The sequence below is a fragment of the Muscardinus avellanarius genome (assembly GCF_963383645.1).
Source record: "Muscardinus avellanarius genome assembly, chromosome: 7".
In the NCBI taxonomy this organism is placed as follows: Eukaryota; Metazoa; Chordata; class Mammalia; order Rodentia; family Gliridae; genus Muscardinus; species Muscardinus avellanarius.
In genome coordinates, this window is record NC_137793.1 from 111,267,040 (window position 1) to 111,279,999 (window position 12,960).

A 12,960-nucleotide genomic window follows, 5' to 3' on the forward strand; every position below is an offset into this window, starting at 1 on the left:
TGGAGAATGAAGGGTCCCAGGCCCACCGGGCGGCCTGGGGCGGGCACGAGCCTTCCACCGCATACCTCTGTCTGCTGCACATCTCCCAGTTCTAATCGAGCTCTAATGAAGTTAGAGGCTGGGAGAGCTGGGGCAGGACGGAGATATCAAAGTGTTTGCCTTCCATTTGAAAACCTGCCTCATCCCTTAGGACGTGAGAAGCCAGAAGCCTCCTAAATTTTAAAGTCTTCCCCAGCGGACCAATCAGCATACCTGAAGGAAGCTAAAAGTCCACTGATCCTGGCCCTGTAATGCAAATTTAAAAGCAGGAATGACAGTCCACGCGGGAAGACCAGCTCACCACCTCAATGCTGAGCGGTTGGGAGGTGTCCCAAGGCTTCCTATTAAGAAACGCATCCTCAGGCACTGCAGCCTGAGCATCCCCGGAACAGAGGGATCCCCTAATCACAGCTAAAATGCGCATGGAGTACCTGGGCGGAGAATCCCATCACCCGGAGGATGTGCCGACTCCCTTCGCTCAGCTCCCTTCAGCATCAGTTCATTTACTAGATGATGTTAAATAGGCAGATGGCATGGTGGAGGCGGGGGGGGGGGGGGGGGGCGGGTCTGAGTAGCTCCCAGCCTGGAGGCACTGGGTCTCAGGGGCCCAGGACACAGGGTCCCATGGAAACGCCTCCCGACTTGACACCTTGTCAGGGAGAGATCCTGTGGATGGAGCCTGGGAGGACTGGGACTCTGCTTTTCATTTTTGGTGTTTGTCTTTTGATTTTTCTTGTGGCACTAGGGACTGAACCCTGGGGTGTTCTATCTCCCAGCTAGACACCAGCCTTTTTTATTTTAAAGTAGGGTCTCTTAAGTCACTGAGGGCTTTGCTGAGTTGCTGCGGCTGACCTCAAACCCGCAACTCTCCTGTCTCAGCCTCCCAAGTACTGCAATCACAGGCGCATGCCGGAATGGGAGTCTTCAGCCTAAAACAGAAAGGCTGAGGCTTCCCTGGCCTCTGCCAGAGCTGTTGCCAGACACCGTCCTCCAGGAAGTGCCCTCCGGTCCTTGCCATCCCATGAGCACGGTCTCCGCCCCTCACCTCTCCATTTTCCTGACTGCCTGGCTGGCTCTCTACAAAAGCTGCCTTCTGCCTTTACTCCTCTCTGTGCACGCGAGCCTGGAGAGGGACCACGTCTCATGTGGTCCGCTGACGCGGCTGCTTACACATCCCGACACAGGCACGCCGAGGGCAGCAAGGAGCAAAGGCCGAAGAGCAGACCGCCCTGTTTAAAAGCCACGTCGATTTGTAAATACTTGTGTTAAAGCAATCGCCAAGCCTCCCCACTTAGAACCTTCCCGCTGTGAGTCCAGCCCTCCAGTCGCATTCCTGGCGGTGCCCTTGTCCAACTTCACATGCCACCAACTGGCTGAGATCCAAGGAGCAGCTAGTGGGGCTGCAGACTCCGGGCACGTGCGGCCGAGCTGCTCCTCTGTCTTCACAGCTGTGCTACACCAACGAGCCCCTGCTTCTCATTGGCCAGATCAGCACTTTCCTTTTCCTGTTTTTATGTATACATACAGTGCCAAGAAATGCTTAAATAATAACAGACACACACACTGCTGTGCAAAGACAATAGCCACGCTGCTAAAGGCTAGGGAAAGGTGGAAAGCACCCCGGAATGGCTCAGGAAGGCTGGTCTCATCAGCTAACTCACAACAGCCAGAACTGGAGGTACACGGAGGATTGTTCTGATGTTGTGAAGGTCCAGGATGCCTTGCACCACTGCTCGCCCGGGGAGAAGAGTTCAGGTATCAGTGAAGGCAGCTCACCTTTGTAGGACGATACTCCACAGCCCTGACCCACAGCGCATGGCCAACCAGGGGCCGCAGAGCCACGGCCCCTCACCTGCTCCTCGCTGCTCCCGGCCCCTCCTTACCTGCGGTGCCTCTGTACTTCCCAACCGTCAGCTTGTACCGCTCCTTGCTGGAGGCGACTTGGAAGAAATCATACACGGCATAGGCAGACTCATTAAAGGTCTGTAGGTCCACCCTCACCTCGTAGCGGGTAGGAGTGCCCATGGTGAGATTGTGTAGCTTGTCAAGGCCTAAGACACAGAAGGAGAATCCAATAACCAGTCGACCCATGTGTGGGACACCTCACCACCTGCCTCTGAGAATCTCAGATCCCAAGTCTCCTTTTCCTGTATCTTCTCTCCTAATCGGGGGCCTGCCTAACACTCTCTGATTGGGGTGGGGAGGCTAGTTTTATCACCCTGTCATTTCTTGGGCACAGTCCTGCTAGACGTCTATGAAAGGGGAGAGTGAGTGTGTTGGGGGTGGAGTAGTCAGGGACTAGTCTGCCCGTTGGTACCATCTCTCTAAAACAGAGGCAGCTCTGTCGTCCATTTGTCTCATCGAGGAGAAGAGTAGGTAGCTACTCATCTCTCATCTCTGAAGGGTTTGTACCAACCAAAGCACAAACATCAGCTCTGTCAGACATGGATTATACAGGTTATGATTTTTAATTTATTTTATTTTATTTGGTGGTACTGGGGTTCTTGAAGCCCTTCTACCTCTGGGCTACACTCCCAGACCTATTTTTTATACTTTTATTTGGAAACAGGGTCTCTTAAGCCAGCACGGCTGGCTTCGAACCTGTGCGATCCTCCTGTCTCCACCTCTCAAGCCCAGGGATTACAAGCGTGCGCCACCATGCCCAGCGCTCCCAGGTAATGAATTTTTTAAATTTTACATTTCCCAGTTGAAGCTTTTGGCTACTCTACCCTCTTTGAATATCTGCTCCAGAAGAGAGCAGGGAGAAAGAGAAAAAAAAACACCCATAATGCCTGGTCCCAGGGCTGGGGACGTAGCTCAGTGGTAAAGAACTTGCCTAGTGTGTGCAAGGCCCTAAGTTTGATCCCCGGAGCTGAAAAATACAATTATAACGCCTGGTGTTGCCAGCTGAATTTCAGGGACTACTAGACAGGCTTCCCAGTAAGAGACCAGGATCCCAACTAATCAGCTGTGGTTTGCAATAAACTCAACCTCCCTGCAGATCCTGCAGGGCTTACATCTAGCATGAAAGCTTCCCTGGGCATCTGCCTCTTCTCAAGTCCAGAAGGCCACTCAAGAGCCTTTCCATGGACGCGGCCCCGCCGGCACTCTTCCTGTCACTTGGACCTCTCCCTGCCCGGCCAGCTTGCCAAGGGGGAAGCTATCCCGATGACCCCGCCCTCCCGGTTCTCAGAGAGCAGACCAAGCCAGAACTCCTTCATGGGGTCGCCAAAGCCTTCCACGTAGCTCCGCCAACGCTTGAAGAAATCCAGCTGCCCAGTGTTCCGCCGCTGGAAGACCTGAGAAGGGACACAGGTGGGAGACAGGTGTATCATCCTGACGCAGGGCACGGTGTGGCCAAGAGGCAGGGAGCAGTGTCTGTATTTCCAAGGTGGAAGATGGAAGATGATGACCCCACAAGTGCCCTGATTTCCTCAAGGAACACATCTTTCTTTAATTTTTAGAAAGGGCATTCTTATTTATCTATCTATAGCTGTATCTATATCTACATATATCTATGTGTGTGTGTGCACACGATAACAAGGGGCTGAACCCAAGGGCAGTCCACCTCTTAGTTATATCCCCAGCCCTATTTTTTTAAAACAAAGTATAGCTAAGTTGCTGAGGCTGGCCTCAAACCTGTGATCCTCCTGTCCTCAGTCTCCAAGTACTGGAATAATAGGCGTGCACCATTATGCCCAGCTGAGACAACAGTTTGGGTGAGTGGCTCATGAGCTCGTTTGGGTACAGGGTGTGAGTTACCGCCGAGGCATCCTGGGGGATGAAGATGCCACATAAGCAGGTGGATGCAAGGGCTCAGCTTCTAAAGAGAGGTCCAGGCTGGGCTCTGCAGGTGGGCCTGTGTGTGAGACAATGCCAAGGGTTCAACAAACCTCACTTCCTTTTCCCCTCACTGGAACACAGGAACACTTCCCTGCTCTGCTTCCCTTGCAGCTAACTTGGAGCCTTGTGACTCTGTCTATCCAAAAGGCTGTGAACGGGGAGCACAGGAGAGTAGGCGGGGCCCTCCATGTTCTCCCCCATGGCCAGGGGCCAGGGTCCACGGTGGAGACCACAGGTTGAGAGGGCAGCCTGAATCCCTGAGTCACCACTTAGAAGCAACTGCCAGACCTACAGAAAACATTGCACACAGGAGCAACGACGCTCCAGTGCGAGGTCACTGGGATTTGGGGTTGGCTCGTACTGTAGGATAACCAGTTCCATCCTAGTGAATACAGACAGCTGGGGGGGGGGGGGGTGAGGTCATGGGAAAGATAAGGTCACGTACAACTGAGAAAAGAAATGTCCTGGATGGAGCCTTGAGCACCTCCATGTGTGACGGCCACCCAGGGAGGGACGAGTTCGTTAAGGAGAGACAAGAAACAACAAGGGCTGTAGAAAGAAAACTAAAAAAAGATGTAGAATCACAAAAGCCACAACGAGAAACAACAGTCAATAGTGTCAAGTATTGAAGAGGGATGAAAGAACAGGAGGCCAGCTCTGCCGGTGGGACTGACACGGGACTGCTGGTGGGTGTAGAGCGAGGTCTGTGTTAGTGAGATCAGGGCAGAAGCCCAGCTGGAACGCTGCGTGAGAAGTGAGAAGAGCTGGCCGCTATGTCTTAGGGTAGGGTGCTTTCTTAACAAAAAAGTCCTCTGCTTGGAGAAGGAAGGCAGCTCCTGTCAGAGTCCACCGGATTCTTTCCTAAGAAGTAAACTTGAAAAGTACCCGAAAACTAAACACACCCGTGCGCACTGTTGGAATCAATAATACAAATAATTCCACTGGCACTGTCAGCCAAACTCAGGGGCAGGCCAGCTAACCCGGGAAGGGACTAGGCCAGAGGCCAGAAGGGCCTCTTTCTCTCCACCCATTTTTCTGCATATCCATTCAAATGCAGAAGCCCCAGCACAAAATCAGATTTCCTCCCTCCCCGCCTGGGCCCCACCCTGGGCTTCACAGTAGGTGCCTGGAAGTTGAGCACCTTATGTGGATTTGCTGAGGTGAACTTCTGAATTTATTCTCTACAATTTTCTCTGGAAAGAGTCCTGGAGGGAGAGAAGGGCAGGTTACCCTACAAGATGAGGTCACCTTGTCCAGTCCAGGTTTGCTAGCCCCTGGGGTGCTGAACTACAGCGCCCAGCAGGGAGGAAAAGTCCCAGGCCCAGAGTCCTGGCATGCCGAGGGTGCCGAGTCAGTACTTCTGTTCTGACCCTCGGCCAGCTCATTGCAAAACTGGGATAGAATTGGGGCAGAAGAGGCTCCCACACAGCTGTCAGGAAGACGGAGTGAGACCCCATGTGTCCTCCGGACATGGCTTAGGAGTGGGAAGACGCTGAACAGAATCTAGGAGCGATCGCAGCCCAACTGCACGTGCTGACGAGGTTGCTTGCTTTCTTCTGTCCTCAAGTGTCCGCTTGTGAAAGCCACCCTGCTCTTTTCTTGGCTCCCACATTCACACACGTACATAATAATCTTTCTTTTCCTTTTTTTTTTTTAATTTTTGGTACTGGGGGCTGAACCCAGAGGCATTCTACCTCCAAGCTACAGCCCCCGCCCTATTTTATTTTTCATTCAGAAATAGAGTCTTGCTAAGCTGCTAAAAGTCAACTAAGTTGCCTTGAACCTGCCATCCTCCTGGTTCAGCCTCCCTGGTACTGGGATTATAGGCGTGCACCCCCCGCCTGGTCCCTAACAATCCTTTATCGAGCACCTACTGAGTCTGGCTCTGGGGAGAGTATAGATGATGTTATTTTAGAGATGTGAAAGTCCAAGAGCTGGGGATGTAGCTCAGTGGTGGAGTGCTTGCCTAGCACATGCAAGCACTAGTTTAATCCTTAGCACCACCAAGAAGAAAAAGAAAAAACAGATTATAGATATAAAAGACCAAAAAAACCAGTAGCGGTAGTCATACAGCTAGTTATTCAGGGGCTGAGGCAAGGCACATACATCAACCTCCTCATCTTTTAGCCAGGGAGGTTGAACACACGGACTCCACTGAACCTATTTCCCAAATAGCGTTCTTAAGACATGGAGGATCTGATTGTTTCCCTCCAAATGCCTGTGCCAACACCTGGGACTCACTGTACCATGGTCAGTGGACTTCTAGGATGGATACGGTCCCAAGGTGGCTTCCAAGCTAATTGTGTCAAATCCCACTCCCACTACACTGTCAGCTTCAGTCCCACCCTGGCCTGCTAAGGACAGGTGCACTGCAGAGGCACTTGGTCTGCACCCCATCAAGGAAGACAGTGCCGAGCTAAACGGGGCTTTCCAGCTGATGCGTGTGTCCAATGAGGCTCCAGCTTGGCCCGGAAGCTGGTTCGCTGCTCCTCGTTCATCATTCAGACCAGCTCCGCAATTACTCTCTGTGTCCTTGGGCAAGTTAGTTCACCCTGACCAGCTCCAGTTTACTAAACTGTCAGATCAAGAGGCTCATAGCCCTTCTGCCACGGTTTCAATTCAGCCTTCAGCAAAGTCGTTAATCACAGTAGATATAAAATACTTACTTAGCCCAGAGCCCGGTACATGTAGGTAGTAACAAGTTATTATTCTAACTCAATAAATGTAAGTTTGCATTTTATTCAGTTCCAATGAACTGACCCAGTAGGGTCGTTTATACGTCTTGATCAGGCAGCCTGAATAGAGTGACTCAGAATCTGGTCCATTCCCAGAGATGAAAACATTGAGACAGAATCACTCTGTAATGAGCTACTGGGGAGCCACAAATCAGCCTCAAGGGGGAAGAAATCTCTGTCTGGTCCCACACACCAAAGTCCTCATTGCACTTGAGAGGTTACTCAATGTCTTAAATGACTAAACCACAATAAAAATAGAAAAAGCCAAAACGACACTTAAATGCCTGTGGGAAGAGCCTCTAACGCAGTCCTTAAGGCTTCCAAGATGGCAGACAAAGATAGAAACACTTGAGATTTCCAAGTATTCCCCGATGTGCCTTCCAGCCTCAGACCAGCAGCCTTGGTCACACTGTCCATCAAAGTGGGTTCCTGCTTTCCATGATAGGGAAGAATTTTCTTAAAAGGCTTTTAAAGCCGGGCGTGGTGGCGCACGCTTGTAATTCCTGCGCTTGGGAGGCTGAGACAGGAGGATCGCACAGGTTCAAAGCCAGCCTCAACTACTTAGTGAGGCTCTCAGCAACTTAGTGAGACCCTGTTTCCAAATAAAATATAAAATAGGTCTGGGAGTATAGCCTGAAGGTAGAAAGCCTCTGGGTTCTACCCCTAGTACCACCAAAAAAAAAGGCTTTTAAAAACTCAAAAGAATCAAGGTACTATAGGTTGACCTTCAGTGACAGAAGGCTCTCAAAGCTCCCAAAATGTATAAATTGTCAGGAAAATATGTGATGGCGAAGCCTTCAGGACTCCACACCTTTTCCAGATCATGTGGCTTTGAGGAGAATTCTGTACAGTCTCAGTTGAGCCGTTACACCTCCGGGAGCCTGATCAGAAAACAAGACTTGGGATGGGGTGGGGTAGGTGTTGGTTAGAACACAAGCTGGTTTCAGTTTTTCTGGAACTGACTCTGTGTTTGAGCCTGGGGCCTTTGCATGGGCAAGAGACAGCAAAGCCAGTTCCTTGAGAGCAAAGGTTTTAGTCCGATTCGTTCACAGCTAGATTTTGAGTGCATAACACTGTACCTGGCCCCCAGTAGGTAAATATCCGTGCCATAATTCACGGGCTTCCCATGCAGACAGACTGACAGATCTTTTTCTAAAGGTTGCCCTAGAGGAACATCTTCCCTATGTGAGCTTTGCCTTCAAGAAGCCACACTAGACAGTACAAACATCCTGCCGTTGGTCAATTCCAGGCGCAATGGCAGGAGACTGGGCTTTGGGCCTGAAGGGACGGGGTGCCTAGAGCAATAATGGTGCTGATGAAGAGCATAGGCGCAGCCCTGTGGGCTTGCGGGGCGGAAGCCCCTCCACCCATTCTGCTCGCTACTTTACAAATCAATTGGAAGTCCCTCATCCGAAGCCACCTTGCAGATAATAAGTTATCTCCATCGCTGCTCATCAGATGATAGCGATTTGCCCAGGGCGGCTCAGGCGTCTGGTTTCCCAGGCCCCTGAGTGAATGTGGAAAGGAACTCAGTGTGGGCACCAAGAGATCATGCAGGGCTGCCACACTGGGCTGCAAAGGCACAGTGAGAGCCAGCACACGGTGTGCCAGCGTGGGGCAGCGAGGACCTCCATCAGTACAAGCACAGGGAGCAGAGGGAGGGAAGGTTGAAGGAGCAGGTGACCTCCATCAAGGCAGCTCAGCATCTTTCAATCAGGTGTGTGGCCACAGAAGCTGCTGTGTGGTTTAAGCAGATAATGGCCCAAGAAAACAGAACCTCTACACAGAAGAGGGATGATTTGAGAGCATTTTAGGTCTTGGTCTTTTAAATCAAACCCCCTGCAGGCTATCCTGCAGAGCCAGGGTGCAGAACCTGGACCAGAGGCCCCAGTGCGGAGGACTGAGTCCCCAAAAGGGCTGGGCATTTCCATCTTGGATGGCCTGAGTTGACCCACTGGGAAAACCAATGAGTTAGGAAAACCTGGAGTCCTGAAATCTAGTCCCAGTGCTGTCATTGACTTGTGTGACTCAGCCAAAGCGCTTTTCTCTGTGGGCCTCAATTTCCCCATTGGTAAAATAGGAATAATAATCCCTCCCACTCGCTCTAAAGCTGCTGTGTGAGGGCCATGTTTACGAAGGTGCTTTGAAGAGTATAGGTGACATGGACTGGGGACGTAGTTCAGTGGCTGAGTCCTTGCTTAGCATGCATGAGGCCTTGCTCATGCAAATAATAACAGGGATAATGTTAGTATACAGAAAATACGCACCTAGAGGGCATTATTAGATCTTGACAAGATCACATGATACACAGCCACAACCTAGTTTTACCACGCCTGCTGGAGAGTGGGTATTAAGTAATAAGCTCACCCTTACAGTGTGTTGGCATCTCTTGGCCACCAGGTTCCTCCCTCCCACAGACACGAGCGCCCAAGCCCTCTCTGCGGGTGGAGGCCCAGCAGCGCGTGCGTCTCCCAGGCTCCGGGACTCACGATCCAGCCGCCTCCGTCAGTGTCCATGTCGCAGTACACCTCCATGGGCCGGCTCGCGTCCCCGTTCAGGTAGATGGTGTAGAGGCCACTGGCCGCGTTGCTGTTCTGCTGGACCTGGCTGCAGTCGGAGGGGTGAGGGAAACGGGCGTCCACTGGAAGCCAAGCAGAGGGGCGGCGTTGTTAGAAGATGGGCAAAGAGGAGGGGACAGGTCCTTCCCTTTGGAAGGCAGTGTATTTCACTCAGACTTCATTTCACAACCTCCTACTATTTTGCTTCTTCCAACTCTTCATTTTCATCTTATTTTACTCCTCACTCCAATCCCATCAAGCTCTGCAAATACACTTTTTGGTTTTTTCTTGATCTTGGAGATTGAACCCCAGGGCCTTCTACCTCTGAGCTGCCCCCAGGCCTTCCTCCTTTTTGTCTTGAAATAGGTCTCAGTTGATTGTGGAGAGGCTCAGGAAATCGCTGAGGCTGGTCTTAAACCTGTGATCCTCCTATCTTAGCCTCCCAAGTACTGGGATTACACGTATGCACTACCATGTTTGGCTGCAAATACACTTTAAGGTTAAATTCCTACCACCCTCTGCCCAGTGCAACTTTCCCCCAAAATAACCCTTCTCTTCAGTGTCTCCTCTGGGGGATGGGGTTTTTTTTTGAAACCCATAACTGTATTCTCATGTTCCCGTGCTGAAAGAAACCCCTAACTCTGTATCCACCGGCTCCCCCAGCCTCTCTGTTTTGTCCCTCACTGCCTGTGTTCCAGGGGACAGGATTCCATGTTACCTGTGGAGAGGGTGGTGGACACACTCCTGCTCCTGCGATCGCCCTTGAAGGCCACCAAGGAGGCAGGGTAGGTGATACCTTGCTCCAGGCCCTGCAGCTCAAACCTCTGGTCACCTCTCCGAAGCTCCACCTCCTACCAAACAAAGAGACAGTAGGCAATCAGGAGTTCACCCTACGGCCCCCAGGACCCCAGTGTCAACAGCACTCCTGTGCAGCTGCTCAGAGCTCCCGAGGGCTCGGTGGCAGCCCAGAACCCCAGAGGCCCAGCTGCCATGGAGAGCGAGCTGCAGTGGGAGGGCAGCCAGCACCGGGCACGGCTCGTCAAGAGCACGGGCCACAGGACTTCTGCTTCAGATACACAGACATTGCTGATGGCAGTGCAGCTAGTGGCAAAAGGTGCACGGCCAGGCCGAGGAGAGGTTAAAAAGAGACGCGAGGGGCAGGAATGGTTGACAGTTCAGTAAGTCCTTGTGAACCTACCTTACCTCCTCTATAAGCACAGGAATACTCTCTTAGCAGAGCTGTCCTAAGCATCCCTTGCAATAACTGACAAAGCGCCCTTCCCTGTTCCTTCCTCATTTCTTTCTTCTTGCCATGAGAGTTTTCCACTGGGACATGTTTTGTAAATTAGCTGGCATTCAGATTCAAGAGGTGGGGGAGTATTACCCTTGAAATAGAGGCGAATCGATTCATTCCAGAAATATTTATTGAGCACCTACCACGTGCTAAGCTCTATTGTAAGTACGTTAGATACAACGATAGACAAAATGGACAAAAGTTCCCTGCCTTCTCTGACTCTGCGTTCACTGGGGAAGACCGACAATACAGGCAACAGTATGGTAGGTGTGCAGCCAACCGCAATGTGGAGGTCAGCTGGGAACACTGAGGCCGTCAGTCCTTACAGTGAGACTGTGGTGCTCACAAATGACTGTGCTTACCACTAACCCTCACACAGAGCTGGCGGTCAATACGGACCACTGACTGATCGGCACGTCACCATCTGGCCAGCGCTCGGGCGGCTCCACAGATAGGCTGCAAACAAGAGGCACCAAGAGAAAGGACGAGGGCGGCCCAGTACCTTCAGCGTGCCGTTGGGCAGTTGGTAGGTGAGGATATAGCCATCGATCTGGGCAGCAGGGGGCATCCAGGTCAGCACCCCACCAGAATGCGTGACACCAAATGGGCGGAAGTTTTTGGGAGGGTCAATTTCTGTAAGGTAAAAAGTCAGGTAGCGGTTATTCCTATGATACGACCGAGGCAAGGCGGTCTGTGAACTACGCATTTATATCCCCTCCCTACAGAGCCCCTATTTCTCTTCCTGCCTTTGAGCAGGTGGTTAAGTGCTGTCCTTCCTTGTCACGGGCCCTTCCTGATCCTTGTTTCCAAAATCACAGACCCACAGAGGATAAGGATTAAGGAAGAGAGAGGGTGCTAGGGGAGGGCCCAGAGGAAGGGGATCTGGTAAAGTCATATTTCTGTGTCTGTGTCTGTGTCTGTGTCTGTGTGTTACCAGGAATGGGATTCCAAGTACTGGGATTACGGGTAAACACCTGTGCGCCTTGCTTTTCCCATTTTAGAAGACAACGAGGATATTATCACCTTCCTCTTTCATAGAAACATGAAGGGAACCAAGACAGACATCTCAAATCCATGACCAGGTAGAAGGGGGAGCTGTTAAAGAGGCAGCAGAAACTAGGCTAAGATAGTAAAGAGTTACAGCTTGGCTTTGATTTTGAAAGGACAGTCAGGTTTTCTGTGTGGTGGTTAGAATCAGATCCATGCCAGATGTTATACTTTAGAAAATCAAACCAAGCTGATATTCCAGAAATTCAAAATTTGTCAAAACAACCTAACTCAAAACAACAGCTGTCTGATTTCCATTAAAATACTGCCATTTGGTCCTCAGCTGAAATGCTACTGGGTAGAAAATAGCCTGGAGATGTCTTTTGGGGAGTTTCTAAATTAAAATCGCCTTTTATGAAACTGTTTCTTGGAAATTTCCATTCATATCTTATTTAATTAAGAAAAAATGAGTGGTCTGACTAGTTATTAAGCCGGTGGTTAATATTTCTGCTGAGTTTTAGTTTAACTGGTCTGTAGTGTAAATCCATACGCTCATGCATCCCTCTGCCTTTCAGGTGGGGAAGTGTGTACAAGAAAACTTGTGACTACCCCTCCCTTCCTCCAACCTCTATCCTCCGCCACCCCAACCTACCCGCCTGCCTGCCCGCCTTCTTCTTTCTCATACTTTTCTGTCCTGCCCTACCCTCTTACTGTACTGAGTATATATCTAAGGCCATACATGTAGCTATTTAACAAAATACAACCTTAGCCAGGCAGAGGTTGTGCATACCAATAATCCCAGTCCTTGGGAGGCTGAGACAGGTGGACTACAGGTTCAAGGATAGCCTCAGCAACTTAGATCCTATTTCAAAATAAATAAATAAAATAGAGCTGGGGGTATATCTCAGGTAGAATGCCCTGGGTTCAGTCTCTAGTAATAAATAAATAAATAAATAAATAAATAAATAAATAAATAAATAATCCCAGTACTTGGGAGGCTGAGACAGGAGGATTATGGGTTCCTGGTCAGCCTCAGCTACTTGGTGAAGCCCTCTGCAACTTAGTGAGACCCTATTTCAAAATAAAGAATAAAAAATGGGGCTTTGGAGTTGTAGCTCAGAGGTCGAATGCCCCTGGGTTCAATCCCCAATACCACAAAATGCATACATACATACATACATACATACATACATACATAGAGTCGGGTGTGGTGGTGTATGCTTATAATCTCAGTACTTGGGAGGCTGAGACAGGAGGATTGCAGGTTCGTGGCCAGCCTCAGCTACTTAGTGAGGCCCTCTGCAATAGTGAGACCCTGCTTCAAAATAAAGAATGAAAAATAGGGCTGGGGGTATAGCTCAGAGATAGAAATACCCTGGGTTTCACCCACAGTACCAGAAAACAAACAAACAAATAAGTAGGAGCAGCAAAGAAAAGAGAAGATAAAGAAGGAAAAGACACTGAAGGGAAAAAGAGAGAGAAGGAGAGAGAAATAGAGGAGGCT

The 12,960-nt window shown here is 50.4% G+C and overlaps 1 protein-coding gene across 1 annotated transcript in view; it reads right to left on the bottom strand.

Moving 5' to 3' along the window:
* Positions 1-12,960, bottom strand: part of TNN (tenascin N) — a gene marked incomplete at both ends in the record, with an annotated part of 55,368 nt that overhangs the window by 6,233 nt on the left and 36,175 nt on the right. The window contains 5 exons of the mRNA XM_080698353.1: positions 1,923-2,090; positions 3,242-3,338; positions 9,107-9,258; positions 9,894-10,026; positions 10,972-11,102. Of these exons, the coding sequence (XP_080554479.1) occupies positions 1,923-2,090; positions 3,242-3,338; positions 9,107-9,258; positions 9,894-10,026; positions 10,972-11,102 (681 nt within the window). The remainder of the gene's footprint in view (positions 1-1,922; positions 2,091-3,241; positions 3,339-9,106; positions 9,259-9,893; positions 10,027-10,971; positions 11,103-12,960) is intronic.